This window comes from Acinonyx jubatus, chromosome A2 (genome assembly GCF_027475565.1).
Source record: "Acinonyx jubatus isolate Ajub_Pintada_27869175 chromosome A2, VMU_Ajub_asm_v1.0, whole genome shotgun sequence".
Taxonomy (NCBI): domain Eukaryota; kingdom Metazoa; phylum Chordata; class Mammalia; order Carnivora; family Felidae; genus Acinonyx; species Acinonyx jubatus.
The window spans coordinates 2,679,785-2,699,550 of NC_069383.1; the positions used below are offsets into that span (position 1 = coordinate 2,679,785).

General features: G+C 44.9%; 1 protein-coding gene across 3 annotated transcripts in view; it reads right to left on the minus strand.

Annotated features, from left to right (window-relative positions):
* Positions 1-19,766, minus strand: part of RBM33 (RNA binding motif protein 33) — a 139,537-nt gene that overhangs the window by 111,964 nt on the left and 7,807 nt on the right. For all 3 annotated transcript variants that reach the window (XM_027051177.2, XM_053217824.1, XM_053217825.1), the window contains exon 2: positions 1,437-1,515. In XM_027051177.2, the coding sequence (XP_026906978.1) occupies positions 1,437-1,515 (79 nt within the window). The remainder of the gene's footprint in view (positions 1-1,436; positions 1,516-19,766) is intronic.

Below are 19,766 nucleotides of genomic sequence, written 5' to 3' on the forward strand. Positions count from 1 at the left end.
CAACTCCGGCTCAGGTCATGATCTCACGATTCGTGGGTTCAAGCCCCACGTCAGGCTCTACACCAACAGCTCGGAGCCTGGAGCCTGCTTCAGATTCATTCATTCATTCATTCATTCTCTCTCTCTCTCTCTCTCTCTCTCTCTGCCCCTCCCCCACTCATGCTCGGTCTCTCTCTGAAAAATAAACAAGAACATTAAAAAAATTGTTTTTAATAAATAAACAAAAGCCATACAGGCTTACACACAGATTATACAGCTGATTATATTATTTATAAAAATCTACTTGAAGGCTACTGTTTAAGGGAACATGTGTCACAGACTGCGAAGAGGGACCTCCGAGTACAAAAAATAAATTTCAGGAAGTATAACAATCCCTAAATCGGTAAGGGAAAGACAAACAAGCCACAAGAAAACTACATATAGACAGGACTAGACAACTGACAGAAGAAAACATCCAAATGGCAAGTAAGCTATTAAAATCTCCTTGATATTTTCCTCAGCTCCCCACCATCCTGTGAACAAAGCTAGTTTATCAGTGCTTCCGTAGGGCGGTTCTCTCCCAGGAGGTTCTGCTGTGGGCTCGAAGTGATCCGTTACAGACTGGGAGCCACTGAATACTCACCTTAATGCAAGCCATAAGTCCGTAAAGCGTACGCTTCTCAATGCAGATTATTCTGTAAAAGTTCTGGGGCCTCACAGTCTTCAAATGGCAATCAGGATTTTTCTACAGAACATCACTGCTGTTCTTTATTCAGACCTATTTACCTTTATTACTAAACTTCCTGACTCCAACGATGAGGTAATTTTTTACACTGCCGACACAGTTTTTAAGTCATTAAGAAACGTGTAAAGACGAATCCTCATTCGAGAACCCGCCACCCAGACTAAGCCCCACCACCTACTTCCCCCGGTACACGCCCCTCTCCCAGCAGAGCTGCTCATCAGAAGTAATCACTAGAGAGACCTGACATTGATCACTACTATGTGCATTTTAAATACTTTTAGTGCAGGTGTATGCATATTAGTAAAGATAGTTCCATCTTCGCTACTAATCAAAGAAATAAAGATACAAATTATAGCTAGATACTATTTTACACATATTAAATTGGCAAAACTTTTAAAGTCTGGCCAAGTACTGGGAAGGCTCTATAGAACGAAAGAACTCTGGCATACGATCTCTCCAATAACAGCTCTGGGCGCCCATCAAATCAATACCACCATCACTGTGTAAAAACACAGAAAGAGGTAAAGACAACAGGCCGGGAACAGGAGCCCGGAAGAAAGCCTGCCACCCCCAGAAGGCCCTCGTGCCCTCACTTGGGCCCGGCAGGGACAGGCCCACTCGGAGAAGAGGACCAGGCAGCCAGCACAGCGCTGTCAGTACGGCTCTCTGCACGGCCCGGCGGCAGAGCAGGGAAGTTCTCGCCGTCCCGCACCTGTCCCAGTCCTCGTCCGCGGCTCTTCTTCTCCACGACCGCTCTGCACCAGGCTTATCAAACTGGTCAAAGTCATCATCTGTGAAAGAGAAGCCACGAAAGTCAGTCTTACTAAAGTAAAACAGACACAGATATTCAGATACAGACGTTCCCTGACTTACACGGCCTCAACTTACGATTTTCAACTTTACAACGGTGCAAAAGCAATACGCGGTCCATAAAAACCATACGTCAAGTTTTGAATTCGCGTCTTTTCCCAAGCTAGCAAGCAACATGCAGTCCTATGCTTTCTCGTGGTGAACGGCAGTGAACGGCAGCGCCCAGGAGCCACAGGATGAGGGTAAATCGCCAATAAGGCAACTAGCATCTGTACCCAGACGACTGCTCCGTGTGTCACTTTCGACACAGTCTCCAATACACTACACAGACTAGTCAATGCTTTATTATAAAATAGGTTTTGTGTTACGTGATTCTGCCCAACCGTAGGCTAATATAATGAACGTTGCGAGCACATTTAAGGTAAGGCCAGGCTAAGCCACAGTGTTCAGTAAGTTAGGTGTATTAAATGCATTTTCAAATTACAGTATTTTCACCATGTGACAGGCTTATCAGGACATAAGCCCACAGTAAGCTGAGGAAGATCTATCTGTACTGAACCAACTTGTTTCTTTCAAGGATTCCTGAAATGACATTTTAAGATGTAAAAGTTCTGGCTCTCTGCTCCCTCCTGTTTGACACATGGCCACTTCTTGCGCCGTGAGCGCTGCATCCCCGAGACACAACGGAGAAGGTCTACATGTTCCACTATGATTCCACCCGTAGCAAATTCAATGCACAGTCAGCGCTAAGAACAGGAAACCTGTCATCAATGGAAAGCCCATCTCCATCTTCCAGGAGCGAGATCCTGCCAACATCAAATGGGGAGACGCTGGTGCCGACTCCCCTGTGGAGTCCAGTGGTATGTTCACCACCATGGAGAAGACTGGGGCTAACGTGAAGGGTGGAACTGAGAGGGTCATCATCTCTGCCTCTTTTACTGATGTCCTCATGTTTGTGATGGGCGTGAACCACGAGAAGTACAACAACTCCCTCAAGCTTGTCAGCAACGCGTCCTGCACCACCAACTGCTTAGTCCCTCTGGCCAAGGCCATCCATGACAACTCTGGCACTGTGGAAGGACTTATGACCACAGTCCATGACATCACTGCCAACCAGAAGACCACTGACGGCCCCTCTGGGAAGCTGTGGTGTGACGGCTGAGGGGCTGCTCAGAACATCATCCCTGCATCTTCTGGTGCCACCAAGGCTATAGGCAAGGTCAACCCTGAGCTGAATGGGAAACTCATTTGGCATGGCCTTCCATGTGCCCGCTGCCAACATGTCAGTTATGGATCTAATGCCACCTGGAGAAAGCTGCCAAATACAATGACATCAAGAAGGTGGTGAAGCAGGCCATTGGGGGGCCCCCTCAAGGGCATCCAGGGCTCCAGTGAGGACCAGGTTGTCTCCTATGACTTTAACAGTAACACCCACTCTTCCACCTTTGATGCTGGGGCTGGCATTGCTCTCAAGGACCACTGTGTCAAGCTCCTTTCCTGGTATGACAATGAATTTGACCACAGCAACTGAGTGGTAGATCTTATGGTCCACATGGCCTCCAAAGAGTAAGAGCCCCCTGGACCACGAGCCCCAGCAAGGGCACAAGAGGAAGAGAGAGGCCCTCTGCTGCTAGGGAGTCCTGCCCCCAACTCATCCCCCAACACACTGAGAATTTCCTGACCTCTGCACAGTTTCCATTCCAGACCCTTTAAAGAAGGGGGAGGGACTCAGGGGACCCTACCTTGTCATGTACCACTGTCAAGTACACAGCACCCACATGAACGAATGCACGAATAAAATACAGAAGTTCCACATACAACTGTTAGAAATGCTTTAGCCATTTTTAATAATTAAAAAAATTAGGTACAAAGTTACCAAACACTATTAAGCATGAAAAATCACTGACTAGAATTTTTTAAAAATCATAAACTTTAGTAAGAAATTTTCTTTACAAAATTACTTTTCAGTATATATTTTTACTACAACTACATGAAAAAGTTCTGCTTTGCTAAAAGTTAAAGGTGTTTTTTTAAGTTTTTTTATTTCAAGAGGGGGAGGGGGAGGGGGGAGGGGAGGGGGAGGGGGAGGGGGAGGGGGAGGGGGAGGGGAGGGGGAGGGGGAGGGGAGGGGGAGGGGGAGGGGGGGGAGGGGGAGGGGGAGGGGAGGGGAGGGGAGGGAGAGGGAGAGGGAGAGGGAGAGGGAGAGGGAGAGGGAGAGGGAGAGGGAGAGGGAGAGGGAGAGGGAGAGGGAGAGGGAGAGGGAATCCCAAGCACCGTCCACACTGTCACTGCAGAGCCTGACACAGGGCTCAATCGCCTAGAATCATGAGATCACGACCTGAGCCAAAATCAAGAGTCAGACACGTAAGCCACCCAGGAGCCCCAAAGATACTTTTCTAATACTTTGTGTAATCTTTACATTTTTCCAAATTAACCATAGTTTTCTAAGTTTGTTTTCAAAGACCCTATTTAAGGAAAGTAGGGGTAACACAGAATTGAACAACAGGAATAAAATGCAAGTCACATACATAATTTTAAATTTTCTAGTAGCCACATTTTAATGTGATTTTTGAGAGAGAAACAGAGAGAGAGCGTGTGCGCATACACGATGTGCACAACTGGGGGGAGGGGCAGAAAGAGAGAGGGAGACACAGAATCTGAAGCAGGTTCCAGGCTCCAAGCTGGCAGCACACAGTCTGATACGGGGCTCAAACCCACAAACCGTGACATCATGACCTGAGCCGAAGGTGGACACTTAACCAACTGAGCCACCCTAATCGCCCCTCTAGTAGACTCATTTTAAAAAAGAGGGGTGCCAGGGTGGCCCAGTCGGCTGAGCATCTGATTCCTGAGTTCAGCTCAAGTCATGATCTCACAGTTTATGAGATGGAGCCCCATGATGGGCTCTGTGCGCACAGTGTGGAACCGGCTTGGGATTCCCTGTCCCCCACCCCGCCCCCCCACACTTGCACAAGCACATATTCTCTCTCTATAAATGAATAAACACACACTTAAAAAAAATAAAAAGAATAAAAGTTTAAGAGGCGAAACTTTAACAACATATTTTATGTAACCTAGTATATCCAAAATATTATATAGCATATAATCATTATGGAAAATATTAATAAGATATTGTACATTTTTCCCATACCAAGTGTATATCTCATGGTATGTCTCCTATCTCATTTAAAACTTTTTTTATTAGGAAAATCAAAGATTCGGAATGAAATTTTTTCCTCTTAGATACACATGCAAGCAAAGAGGCTGGAGAAGTAGCAGCAGACAGATACCTCCCCAGAGAGAATCTACCTAGGGGAGTCAGATGATAAAAACACCAATAAAGCCCCAGGAATTCATCCAGACTTAGCCAATCAAGTTCTAACAAGGTAATAATACATCGATTCCAACCACACGCTCGCTCCCCAACAGAAGTGATTTAAAAAACAACAATGAAAGCTATCAGAAACTCGGTACCCTTGAGTTCCACGTCCAGGACGGTGGCATGAGGAGTCCTGCCCACCGCACTCCCTGTGAAACTGATGAAAATTATTTTTAATAAAATAACCATTTAAAGTCTATGGAATTGATTCTAAAGGCATACATCAAACGAGAAACACCTTTTTCAAGAAATCTACCCAAAGAACAGCTGCAAGAATCTGGGGCTGCTGAACCAGGACTGATCCCTCCTCTCCCTCCCAGTTCAGTGTGGCTTCGACTCCCCTCCAGACAGGTGCAGGGGGGACCTCAGACCTCTGCACTCTTCGTCCTGCCCCTGTTGCCCAGGCCTGGGCTAAGCCCTGGGTGAGTGCCAGTGAGAGGTGGGGGCTCCCTTCTTCCATCCAGGCCCCACCTGTGGGAGACACTGCTGGGGCCCAGACAGCTCTCGCCCCAGCTTGTGGGGTTTCGCACCAAGAGACGTAAGCCAAGGACACCTCAGAGCTACTCCTCCCTGCCGCACCCCCTGCACCCTCCATCCAGGCACTCAGCTCCTAAAGCAAGGATGTCAATCACAGACAAGCACACCACTGTCCACACCCACAGCACAGGGCTGTACCTCAGTTTGCCAAAGGAGAAAAGCAAGCCTTAGAACAGAGAGTTCCCAACTCTCTCGGAGCTGGTTTCACTTGGAATAGCATGCAAAAAGAGTTCTGGCCAAAAGGTGCTCTCAGAAAGTGGGAATTTTGGAGAGGTCCTTGAAAAGAGAGTAAAAGTCAATGGAGATAAAGACTGACCTGTCCAGGCTGCCTACTGTGCCAGAAAGAAAGGGGGAGACAGGTGGGAAGGGCCCACTGGGGTTAAAACATCTCAAACACTGACCCCAGACACCACCCAATCAAAGGAGCCTGAATTTAATACGATCAGTTTAGAAAGCAAATTACACCCCACAACACTGAAGATGGGATCAGAGAGAAAGACAGAAATGAGGGGTGCCTGGGTGGCTCAGTTAAGCGTCCGACTTCAGCTCAGGTCGTGATCTCGCGGTTTGTGAGCTCGAGTCCCACGACGGGCTCTGTGCTGACAGCTCGGAGCCTGGAGCCTGGAGCCTGCTTCCGATTCCGTGTCTCCCTCTCTCTCTCTGCCCCTCCTCCACTCACACTTGTGCTCTCGCTCGCATGCGCCCAAGCTCGCTCTCTCAAAAATAAAGATTAAGGGAAAAAAAAAAAAAAGACAGAAATGAGCAGGGCCAAACCACCACCATCACAGGGTGACTATGGGCATGGCCAAGGCTATGGCCTCTGAGGAATGTCATCAGAAGCTGCACCCTGCCCAGAGTGGAGTAGGGGACAAAGACTTTGCTTAAACAACCTAGCCGGTCATCAAACAAGTTAAAAAGCAAATAACTAACAAGCCCAGAGGTGGGGAGTAGGCAGATCAGCACCCTGAGTGGACACAATGCATTTTCTAAAATGCTCAATATCTAATAAGAAATTACAAGACATGCAAAGAAACAGGAAAGCATAACCCACACATAACCCATCAGAAAAAAAGGCAGGCAACAAAAAAGGTCTGTAAGAGGACGAGATGTTAGACTTAACATCTGTGAGGATGTTCAAAGAACTACATGAAACGTGACTAATGAACAAAAGGGAGGGATGACACTTCCATCAAGTAAGTGATAGGAATAGGAATTATAAAAACAAGAGCCAAAAACAAATTCTGGAATTGAAAAGTAACTGAAATGAAAAATTCACCAGAGGGGCTCAAGAGTAGATCTAAACTGACAGAAGAAAGAGTTTGTATCCTAAAAATAGATCAAGAGATCATCCGACCCAAAGAACACAAAGGAAAAAAAATAAAGAAAAATGAACATAGCTTCACAGAAATGTGAGACACCAATATATGTGTAATACGAGTATTAGAAGGGGGAAGGGAGCCGAAAAAAATATTTGAGGAAATAACAGCTGCATAACTTACCAAGCTTATTGTAAGTATTAATTTATGCATCCAAAAAGCCCACAAACTTAAGGTAGACACACGTATCGTAGTCAAAATGTTTCAGAGACAAGGAAAAACCCTTAACAGCAGTAAGAGAAAAACAAGTATCACTTACAAGGGAACTGCAATTAAGATAATTTAACAGAAAAAATATATATATAATTTAACAGGTAATTCTCAGACACAGTGGCAGAGACCTATACAAAGTGTTCAAAGAATTCTATGTCCAGCAAAACTATCAAAAATTAAGATGAAATAAAAATATTCACAAACAAAAACAGAAGGAATCTGTTGCTTGCTCACTCTGTGTAGCTAAATCACATGCCCCAAAAGACACATTAAAGTCCTTTCCCCCTGTTCTCCCACCTATGAATGTGATCTTATTCAGAAACAGGGTCTTTGCACATATAATTGAGTTAGGATGAGATTATATTGGCTATTAGACGTAACAGACAAATACAGAACACTCAACCCAACAAAAGAATACACTTTCTTCTCATGTGCACATAGAACATTCTGGAGGATATGTTTGTTTGTTTTTTTAATATGAAATTTATTGTCAAACTGGTTTTCCATACAACACCCAGTGATCATCCCAACAGGTGCCCTCCTCAATGCCCATCACCCACCCACCCCTCCCTCCCACCCCCCATCAACCCTCAGTTTATTCTCAATTTTTAAGAGTCTCTTATGGTTTGGCTCCCTCCCTAACTTTTTTTTCCCCTTCCCCTCCCCCATGGTCTTCTGTTAAGTTTCTCAAGATCCTCATAAGAGTGAAACCATATGATATCTGTCTTTCTCTGTATAACTTATTTCACTTAGTGTAACACTCTCCAGTTCTATCCACGTTGCTACAAAAGGCCGTATTTCATTCTTTCCCATTGCCAAGTAGTATTCCATTATATATATAAACCACATCTTCTTTATCCATTCGCCAGTTGATGGACATTTAGGCTCTTTCCATTACTTGGCTATTGTTGAAAGTGCTGCCATAAACACTGGGGTACAAGTACCTCTACGCATCAGCACTCCTGTATCCCCTGGGTAAATTCCTAGCAGTGCTATTGCTGGATCATAGGGTAGATCTATTTTTAATTTTTTGAGGAACCTCCACACTGTTTTCCAGAGCGGCTGCACCAGTTTGCATTCCCACCAACAGTGCAAGAGGGTTCCCGTTTCTCCACATCTTCTCCAGCATCTATATTCTCTTGATTTGTTCATTTTAGCCACTCTGACCGGTATGAGGTGATACCTCAGTGAGGTTTTGATTTGGATTTCCCTGATGAGGAATGATGTTGAGCATCTTTTCATGTGCCCGTTGGCCATCTGGGTGTCTTCTTTAGAGAAGTGTCTATTCATGTTTTCTGCCCACTTCTTCACTGGATTATTTGTTTCTCGGGTGTGGAGTTTGGTGAGTTCTTTATAGATTTTGGATACTAGCCCTTTGTCCAATGTGTCATTTGCAAACATCTTTTCCCATTCCATTGGTAGGCCATAAAACAATTCTTAATAAACTTAAATAGGTCAAAATCACACAAAGCATAGTCTCTGACTAAAATATAATAAAGCTAGAAACCAACAATAGAAGAAAAACTGGAAAACTCACAAATATGTGGAAATTAAACAGCACTTCATCAACCAAAAGGTCAAAGAAATAACTAAGGAAATAAGAAAGGGGCGCCTGGGTGGTTCAGTCAGTTGAGTGTTCGAATCTTGATTTCGGCTCAGACCATGATCTCAGAGTTGGTGGAATAGAGCCCCACATCAGACTCTGAGCTGACAGCACAGATTTTTTCTTTCTCTCTCTCTCGAAATAAGTAAATAAAAGTTTTTTAAAATGCAAATAATTTTAAAAAAGAAAGAAAAAGACAAGCCAAACTAGTAGTAAGTCTTTGCAAAGTATGTATCTAATAAAGAACTTGCACACGGAAAATATTAAAAACTCTCAAACTCACAATAAAAACCCAACTTTGAGGGGAAATAATTATTTAAATAGAGACTAAATAACATGTATGACAGGGGCACCTGGGTGGCTCAGTCAGTTAAGCATCCAACTTCAGCTCAGGTCATGATCTCACAGTTTGTGAGTTCGAGCCCCGCGTTGGGCTCTGTGCTGACAGCTCAGAGCCTGGAGCCTGCTTCGGATTCTGTGTCTCCCTCTCTCTCTGCCCTTTCCCCAGCTCATGCTCACTCACCACTCACTCGTTCTCTCTCTCTCAAAAATAAACAAACATTAAAAAAAAATTTTTTTTTAATGAACACATATGTATGACAAAGAGCCTATGTAAAGCTTCTCAACAGTACGCTGTCATTAGGGAAATTAAAACCACACCAAACCACACCAAACCCCAGGACACAGCTAAGAGAATGGGCTAAAATGCAAAAGACCCGCCCCACTAAGTGCTATCAAGGGTGTGGAACAAGTGAGCACTTCTATTCTGACAGGAGCGGGAAGGGACACAACCACTTAATGAAATAGTCTGGCAGTTTCTTAAAAAAGTTAAGTACTTAAATACACCCCTACCATATGACCCAGCCATCCCTCTCCTATGTGACGAACCAAGAGAAAAAGAAATATAAATTGCATGCAAAGGCTTGTACACAACCGTTCACAGCCACGTTATGGGTAAAAGCCAAAAAGTGGAAACATCCCAAAGGTCCATCAAAGGCAAACATAAAATGGTGGAATATCCATAAACCCCATTCCCCTCAGCACTAAGGGAGAATGAGACACTGATACCCAATGTCTACAGGAAGCAGACAGGGAATGAGCAAAGCGAGCTGGATGGGAATTATGTCGAATTTAGCAGGACTTTACCTTGTTTACAGACAAGAGCATTCCCGTGGATTACAGGGAATACAGGCCCAGTGAGGGCAGATTCCAACTTTTCAAGAGAAGACAGAAATACGGATTTTTTTTCCTAATCGTTAAACACAAGCAACTAATTCAAACTGTGGTCAGTTTTCTGTTAGGCTTCTGTGTTCGTTTTCCTTACTCCACCAGATTACATACTTCACGAAAACAGAGAGCATTCCCTAGCTACGACAACATGAACAAAGTCCCAACATTTTTTGTAAGTAAAAAGTTTTGTTCATGGCTGTTTTTGCCATCAGTACACAGGAAAGGAATTAATAGTTACAATCACCCTTGGCAGATATTGCTAATTACAGCACCCAGTTCCGCTGAGGCCAGAAAACCCTTATGCCACGCTAACAACAATCCCTTAGAAATCTTGTTAAAAATCATACAATCCTTGGCCCCTCCCTGAATCTGATCCAGTGGGCTCTAGGAATTGTGATGACAGCTAGAGTCGGGAACCCCCTGCCCCAGTCAACCTCTATCCAGCAGAGAAGACACACCAGAAGAAAATTTAACTGCCGTCTTCCTATGTAAGTACTTCCTGAAGTTAAATCCACGAAAATCAAAATTAGAAGCCTGGATTATGCAGAAGTAATTGAAATAAATACTACTCCAAAGAAAAGACCCCCATAAAATGTCCGGGAAAACTGGCTATGAAATTATTCCAAAATAAGGATTAGTTCAACCCATATCCTTCATCAACAATTATTTCTTGAGCACCTAATGTGTGTCTGGCATTGTTCTAAACACCTGGCATATGAGGTGTACAAAATTAAAATCTCCACCCTGTTGCGGTGCCTGGGTGGCTCAGGTCATGATCTCACAGTTGGTGAGTTTGAGCCCCGCATCAGGCCCTCTGCTGTCAGTGCAGAGCCTGTTTCATTCCTCTGTCCCCTCACGACTTGCATGAGCACGCACTCTCTCTCAAAAATAAAAATTAAAAAAAAAAAAATCTCCACCCCACGTAGGTTACTGTCTAACAGGTAGAGACAAATAAAAACCCCACGAACAAATATACATGGAAAACGAGGAGGAGGGGAGTAGAAGGTGTTAACCAGGCTGATTACAATTTTTTTTTCCCCAAGTGCAAAAAAGGTGGTTTCATTAAAGCACGAGGACAGGACCCATGGGCAGACAGAGCTGACTGATCAAAATTTTAAAACCCGAGTGGCCGAGTAGGTTAAGCCTCCAACTCTTGATTTCAGCTCAGCTCATAAGTTCACGGTCTGTGGGATCAAGCCCCACATCTGGCTCTGCACCAAAGCATGGAGCCTGCTTGGGGTTCTGTCTCCCTCTGCCCCTCCCCCACCCAAGCACATGCAGGTGCGCTTTTCATCAAAATAAATTCTAAAAATCTTTTCAAGATTTAAAAAAATTAAATGTACATGGGGCGCATAGGTAATATAATCAATTTTAGAAATTAAACCAATGCATTTTAACAATATCATTCGTAAGTTCACTTAAGAGAAACAATAAACCCATTACATGTTAACAGAACATATTCTTTTTAAGATTATTTTGAAAGAGAAAGAGAGAGATGGGGGGAGAGGGGGAGAGTGAGAGAGAGAGAGAGAGAGAACGTGTGGGGGAGGGGCAGAGAGAGTGGGAGAGAGAATCCCAGGCAGGCACTGTGCTGTCAGCACGGAGCCTGACCCGGAGCTCAATCTCAGGGTTCGCGAGATCATGACCTGAGCCAAAATCAAGAGTCAGACGCTTAACCGACTGAGCCATCCAATGTAATGTCTTGCAAATGTCTTGCAAATGCCCCCAATGTAACAGTCTTGCAAAACTCCTTAATATCTGTCTTTGGAGAAAACAGCTGGATTTTTACATCTGATTCTGCTTTCGATCTCCTGCAACATTTGTTCTAATTGAAGTGCATGAAAAAAATGCAACACCAAGTACATGTGAAGTTGCAAAAGAGAGTGTTAATCGCGTTTTCAGAGAACTTAAGATAGTCTTGATACTATACCAATACTCAACAAGTGGCAGTTTCTTAAAGCCTGTTTGCAGTGCAGAATCTGAAGCATTATCAATGAACATTTCGTACTCTCCTCTATTAAAATGCACCACTGTGTCTTGCATTGTTAATATATCTTTTATCATGAGTGATCGTGTAACATCGTTTTGAAAATACCGGTTCACTGGGGCGCCTGGGTGGCTCAGTCGGTTAAGTGGCTGACCTCGGCTTAGGTCATGATCTCGCAGTCCATGAGTTCGAGCCCCGCGTCGGGCTCTGTGCTGACAGCTCAGAGCCTGGAGCCTGTTTCAGATTCTGTGTTTCCCTCTCTCTGACCCTCCCCCGTTCATGCTCTGTCTCTCTCTCTCTGTCTCAAAAATAATAAACGTTAAAAAAAAAAAAATTTTTTTTTTAAAAAAAGAAAGAAAATACCGGTTCACTGAGTTATCCAGTGCTTCAAAATCTGGACACTTTTCATCATTCAATATCAAAAATTAGATCCGTTATTAACAGCACCACCAATCTCATCAGAAAAGTCTTCAAATATTGGGATGTTTTCAAGTTCACCACAGCAAACACAACTTTTCCAAAATTCTGATTTTTGCCTGAAAGCTTGGATTTTCTCATTGGCAATCAATACTGCCAGGTGCTTCTTTCCTTGAAGAGGCAGGCTCACTTCATTTGCAAGCACACTTCTGGCAAATCCTAAAGGCTGAGTGATTATAGCTGGCCAATTGTCTTTTCAAGGAAAACTGGTGTTTCGTGAAAAAAACAAAACAGTAATTAAACAGCTAATTCAGTTCTCAACACAACCAGACAAGTACTGTTCCCTGGGAGCCACAGACGGTAATAACGGAAGTGCCTTATGTGTACTTCCCATTTTGTCTTAAACCAAAAAAAAAAAAAAAAAAAAAAATTATGGACTCAGGGTCAAGATTTAATAAAATAACATCTACTACTTCATCAAGGGTCTAACTAAACAAAACTGTAATTTTTTTTTTCTGCGTGGCCTGACTTGTATCATTTTGTGGCTGAGGCGACTGACTCGCCATTACTTCTGCAACACTGGTACAAATTTACAGCACTGTGAAAAGGGCACACCGGGTCTTAGTACTATTATGAACACAGCGCTCACAGACCCTCTAAATTCATCTTGGGGACCCTCATGACTTTGAAAGCCGTTCCCATCCAATCCAGTATGGAGAAGGACGCTCACCAAGGAATGTTTTATCCACAGGGGAAAAGTGGAAGTCGGCCAAAAGAAGACAAAGCAGACAGGTACAATTAAAATGACAGTCTTGAAACTGCACACTAGGCAGCAATAAGAACCGTAACTAGTACTGTTCTGCTTCCTGACATGGAAAAATATCCACAGTAACATAATGTGAGAGAAAAAGTCCCACAACATCATGTAGTATAATGCTCCATTTTATACATGAAACAGGCGTGTCCAGCTGTGTCTCAAGGATATGAGCAAAAGTGCTAGTAAGTCATCTTTCTGTATGGAATTACAGATTGTCTTCTGTATTCCTCCTTACATTTTTACAAAACCCATTTTCTTTCTTAGAATAACAACCTGTCCTTACTAAAGTAGTAACCCACTTGTTATAAAACTTCTTCTAATACCTAAAAGTACACAGATGGTTTAAAATCACCCCAAATTTCTCTGATCAGAAGTAACAATCATAACATCAAGTGAACATTACTCCAAATGTCTATGCACACATTTGAACGTACAATGCACAAACTAAAACAGGATGGATGGTACGGGATGTCTTTAACAAAGTACGAAATTTCGTACTATCTAAATTTATCAGAAAAAGCCACTCAAGTAAAAATCAATGGAATGACTGAAATTCAAGTAAAAAATTCTTCAACGCAGGAGATATTTTGAGGGTAATTGCCAGCCCTCCCCAACCCCCCAAAAATACACACAGCATGACAGGGGCCGAGGAGAGTGAAGCCTGGTGTCACACGCTAGGCAACAACCGACAGAAAGCCTGAGCAATGCCCAGATTTCCGACAAGCAGGCGGACATACAGGGGAAACGGCACACAGGCTGAAAAGTGCTGGGCAAGCCCAGGAGACCACGAGTAGTTCGAGGTCAGTACGTCTGAAACACCATTCACGGAGAGAAGCAGCAGGAAAAATAAATGCTGAGAAGGCAGATTTGGGGCATTACTGAAGAATCGACGTGAGAAATCTACACTCAACACGCAACATGACTGCAGTTTGGAAAGATTATCTGGCAACAACAAAAAAGCAACGACTGAAGAGACAGAAGATAAACAATGGCCTGAACAACAAAGAATTGCAAACCAAGAAGTAAGGGAAAAGTCCTGGTTAGCATCACAGGAGAGAACAGGTGGGAGAATAAGACAGTGACTTAACCAGAATCTGTCCGAGTCCAGGTCCTGTGGACCAAATGACAGGGACAGAAGAGAAGTCAAAGAAAACATCAGGATTCTGAATCCAGAGTATTAGTGGGATGTGAACTGACTGGTAAATGTGCTGGTTTATTTTGGGAGTGGGACGAGGAGAAGGTAAGGAGTTCAGTCTTTAAAATGCTGCATGGGTGGGGCGCCTGGGTGGCTCAGTCGGTTGGGCGGCCGACTTCGGCTCAGGTCATGATCTCGCGGTCTGTGGGTTCGAGCCCCGCGTCGAGCTCTGTGCTGACGGCTCAGAGCCTGAAGCCTGTTTCAGATTCTGTGTCTCCCTCTCTCTGCCCCTCCCCGACTTGTGCTCTGTCTCTATCAAAAATAAATAAAATGTAAAAAAAAAAAAAAAAAAAATTTAAATGCTGCATGGGTCCCATTACACACCAGCCATCCTTTGTAATACTGTCTGACTTGCTGACTGTACAGGACTGAGACGTCTCTGACTCTCAGACACTATGTGAAGGCTGAACGATCCCATTCCATTCTGATCCTAATAATCCGGAGTTAGCACACAGGTAAGGGCTCAGTCTCACAAGATTGCCCAGCTGCAAATGGGATGCCCAGGCTACATCACACATCTGTTGCCCAACTACAAATTCAGAGGGTCCCACAATCACCCTTCCCCTAAGTTAAGTAATTCAACTGAACAACTTACAGAACTTACATCACAGAACCCAGGAACACCTGGTACTTACTACGACAGTTTAAAGGATAAGAACGAACAGTGGGATTAAGGACAAGGCTGGGAAGGGTTCAAGTGCAAACGCCTCTGTCCGCACAGTTAAGGGTATGCCACTGTCCCCAGCACGGGGACATGGGAAGCTATCCCAAATGTCTTCACTGAGGGATTTCTATGGAGGTCTCATTACACAGGCATGACTTAAACCACTGACCAATGATGACTGACTCGACATCCACTCCCTCTCCTACCTCCCAGGAAATGAGGTTGAGGCTGAAAATTCTAACCCTTTAAATATGGTTGTTTTTTTCTGGCAACCGGCCCCCATCCTGAAACTAGCTAGGGTCCCCCCACCCCCAACAGTGAGTCATTTGTTAGCATACAGAAGACAATAAATTCAAAGGGTTTTCAGGGCTGTGTGCCAGGAACAAAATCCAAATATCATATTTCTTTTTTATCACAAACACGGTGTCACCTACAAAGTCCTGCCCGCCAGAACCTCATAATGTGACCTTATTTAGAAATAGGACCATTACAGGGGCACCTGGTGGCTCAGTCAGTTAAGTGTCCGACTTCAGCTCAGGTCATGATCTTGGGAGTTTGAGTTCGAGCCCCCGCGTTAGGCTCCCTGCTATCAGCACAGAGCCCGCTTCAGATCCTCTGCCTCTTCTCTAGAGTTCTCTCTCTCTCCCCAAAATAAATAAGCATTAAAAGAGGGGAGGGGAGGGGAGGGGAGGGGAGGGGAGGGGAGGGGAGGGGAGGGGAGGGGAGGGGAGGGGAGGAGAGGAGAGGAAAAGGAAAAGGAAAGGGGATCATTACAGATAGAAGTGTTAAGGTGAGGTCATACTGGGTTAGGATGGGCCCTAACTCCCATGACTGGCGTGGCGATCCCACTTCTCAGTACACGTACCAGAGAAGCGTCTCGGTTTACACACAAGAGACTGCAAACACAAGTCTGAAGAGAGATTTACACACCCACGTCCGTGGCGGCACTCTTCACAATAACCAAAGGGTGGAAGCAACCTAAGTGTCCATCGCTGCGTAAATGGATAAATGGGGTCTGGCCATACAATGGAATATTATTTAGTCTTAGAAAGGAAATTCTACACCTGCTACAACACGCATGAACCCTGACAACATCACGCGACATCAAGTAAGCCACCCACAAAAAGGCAAATGCCATCTGACTCCTACACAAGGTCCCGAGAGTAGTCGGATTAATACAGACAGAAGTAGAACGGTGGGCACCAGGGGGTAGAGGACGGGAATGGGGAGGAGCGTTCCACAGGACGGAGGGAGTAAGGAGGTGGCGCAGACACGAAACGCAACTGGCCGTGATTCCACACTGCCGTAACTAGATGATGGACACAGAAGAACTACGCAATTATTTTTTAGTTGAAATTTTTTCCGCAGTAAGTCTCTTTTAAAGTGAGAGAAATTTTAAACTGAACTATGAATAACTTTCCACTTCTGACAGAGACTCAAACGTCCGACCGCCTCCTCTGTTGAGGAGCGCGTGGGAACGGGCTGGTGGCGGCGGGGTGCCACGGCGCAGACGCCACGCAGAACGGTCTACACGCACCCACCTCTGTCTCCTCACTTGCTCGGCAAGGGGCCTCGCTCTGACCAGGCTAAACCAAAGGCACGCTAGAAAAAGTACAAAATGACATATGCAGAGACTAACCTTTGTGGCATAAAACGAATACTACATACTGGTCGTGAATACGTGTACGTAGGTATATCTACTAACTTAATACCTCACCACTGATACGGAAAGAAATATGTATGGGAAATACACCAAATTCCTGATGGTGTGTGTGACTGTGGAGAGACAGGAGACGACAAAGTATAAAGGGGGCCTTATCTGTAATAAGTTCGTTCATTTAAAATACAAACCTGATGCAAATGTGACCAAATGTTAAGTGCTCATTCCAGCTGTGAGGTTAACAGGTTCGTCACGCTATTCTCTACCGTTTACTGTATTAAATGGCTTCTCCCAGCACGAAGATTGACAGAAGTCAAAGGACTGAGACGCTATTGCTTTATACAGGTATAGACTCGCCCTCAAGAAGATGTGGCCACGTATGCACAAACATGGAACAGATGCCCGAAGGGGACTATTTAAAATAGAAAAAAAAGTTTGTTTTTCTCAGTGGAAGAGGGCAAAGTGACCATGAGCAGGTGTGTATCGTGGAAGAGGAAAAGGGATCAAACACGAGGATGAATCAAAGGGGGAAGTTACGAACAGTGACGTCCCAAAGGGCACACTGCTGGGAATCCCGGCCCTAGCGTAAATCCATGTGAGCACGGGGGAAAGAAGTCTGGGGTTGGAAAGGCAGGTGGAGGCCTCTTTTTCTGGAGAAAGCAATCTCATCCCCTGACACCAAGGAAACAGAAAAAGACCAAACACAAACAAAAAAAACCCGTAAGCACTGCAGTGAGATTACAGCCACAGCAACAGAAGTGGAAAACAACTAGAATTGCCAAAAGGAAGTAAACACAACTCTCGGTGTTGGGTCCATGTGCTTGGACAAAGGCATGCAAAGCAAAGGAAACACCACACCTAATGCAGTACCTTTAGAATACTGCAGCCCCTTTCTTTAAAGTTCCGGTTTGTACCTATCACAGTGAGCAGAACCAAGAGAACAAACTGTATCCACATTCATCCGGTTTTGAAGCAAGAACAATGCATCCCTGAAGACCCCAGGGGAAAATTAACTTTGCAGGACCAGAGTGGTCAATGCCCTCACCAGGAGACTCTCCTTACCCAAATATCTTGTTAGGGGTGCCTGGGTGGCTCAGTCGGTCAAGCGTCCGACTTCGGCTCAGGCAAGATCTCACGGTTTGTGAGTTGGAGCCCCACATCGGGCTCTGTGCTGACAGCTCGGAGCCTGGAGCCTGCTTCAGATTCTGTGTCTCTCTTTCACTCCAGCTCATGCGCGCGCGCACTCTCTCTCTCTCTCAAAAACAAATAAAACATTTTTTAAAAATTTAATTAAACATCCTGCTGGATATTCTATTTTCATAAGGGAGTCACTTTTTCTTAGAGCAAGGCTATAGGTATCTGCCGGAATTTTTTATAATTTTCAATTACATAGCAATGAGAAGTCTATAATTAACCCAACTCTCTTGCTTAGCATTCTAACTATTTCCTCTTTTCCAGGAACCTGGGACTTGGATTATAAACAGTACAGAACATTAGCTTGAACAGGGTTCTAGCCAACTGCCTAGTCCAAGGGTCAGCAAATTCCGGTCCACAGGCCAAGTACGGTCTGCCACCCCTCTCCGTCCAAATGTGGCTGCTGCCTGTTTATACACGCAAGCTTTTATTGAAACAGTGTACGCCAATTCAATTACATATTGTTCAGAGCTGCTTTCAGGCTACAAGGGCAAAACAGAGTAATTGCAACAGAAGCCATGTGATCTGCAAAGCCTAAGATATTTACCACTGGCTCTTTGCAGACAAAATTTGCCAATCTTTGCTGTAGTCCAAAGGTTCTCAACCTTCTTCCTTTTGCTTCAACACCATTCTCATGTATGATATGCTCATATTCTAAATCACTAAGAGTGAAAATTCTGTATTTCACAGGTGAGTAAATTTAGACCCTTTATTTGAACCATCTAGGAAGAACAATCAGGGTAACGTTCAAGAACTTTGAGGGGCACCTGGGTGGCTCAGTCCGTTAAGTTTCCGACTCTTGATCTCAGCTCAGGTCTGGATGTCAGGGTCCTGAGTACAAGCCCGGCATTGGGCTCCATGCTGGACACGAAACCTACTGAAAGGGGGGACGGGGGGAAGAACTTTGAAAGTGAGCATGTTAGCCCTACAGAGTAAAACTACCAAACTGAGCAACCAAGCAAAATAATCATACAGAGCCTCTATGCCATGTTGCTTGAAAAATAATTTGTAGTCATTGTTTTAAAGATCTCTCACCTATATGGGCCCCTGGACAGGCTCTCCCTGAAATGAACTTTGTACTCTGTTTACGTGTAGTGCGCACTGGCCATTTGCCAGCCTGTCCTGCAACTGAATTTCTTCCTGAGTCTGGAAGTCAATCACACTAGGAGTCCCGATAGAAGACAGGGCTCTGCCTCCCCAAGCTACAAAAGCTAGAGCCTCGATTCTCTGCCATTCCGGGCAGCCTGGAGGAAGGCCAGCGGTCTGAGCTCAGCCAACTGATGTCCCCACCACGACTTAGGAATGTGAAGGAAATCACACCCTATTTCTTTTCCCAAAAGTCTATACCCTCCTTCTAAAAAGTTAAACTTTCTAAACTGGCAAAGATCAGTTGCTAAATAGGTGAAACTTAAGGGAAGAAATGTCAAAGGAAAGGAGAAAGCTCCCCCCCCTCCCCCGGCCAGTCCCTTTTCTGCCTTCCACAGACACAAGCAACTGCTGTGCAGACTGTGGTCCCCACACTCCGCAAAGGTGCAGGGGAAATGTAGGAGTGCCCTCCCCGAGCCTCTGTTCGTGTGCTTGGACTGCACGAGGCGAGGCGCTCACAGGAAGCCCGAGTCCCAATTAGCTTCACAGCCATTCTCAGGAGTTATTCTCAGGAGGCAGAGGCAGGACACACACACGGCAGACGGGAGGCCGTCAGAGATGACGAGTGAGCTCTGGAAAACCACGTTGTTGCCCCTGGGCTCACAGGAGCTGTGACAGTCGGTGGTGGCTTCTTAAGGATCGATACCGCCCAAAGTCAGTACCTGCAGCAGAGCCGACTGAGAAGGCCCATGAGGTTCCCCAAGACTCTGCGAGGTCACAGGACTGCCAGGCAAGCTCCTCACAACTAGGCTGAGATCACTAGAGAAAGTTTTCCCAGCCGTTGCACCTGCACCTTTCCAACCACTGTGGAAGC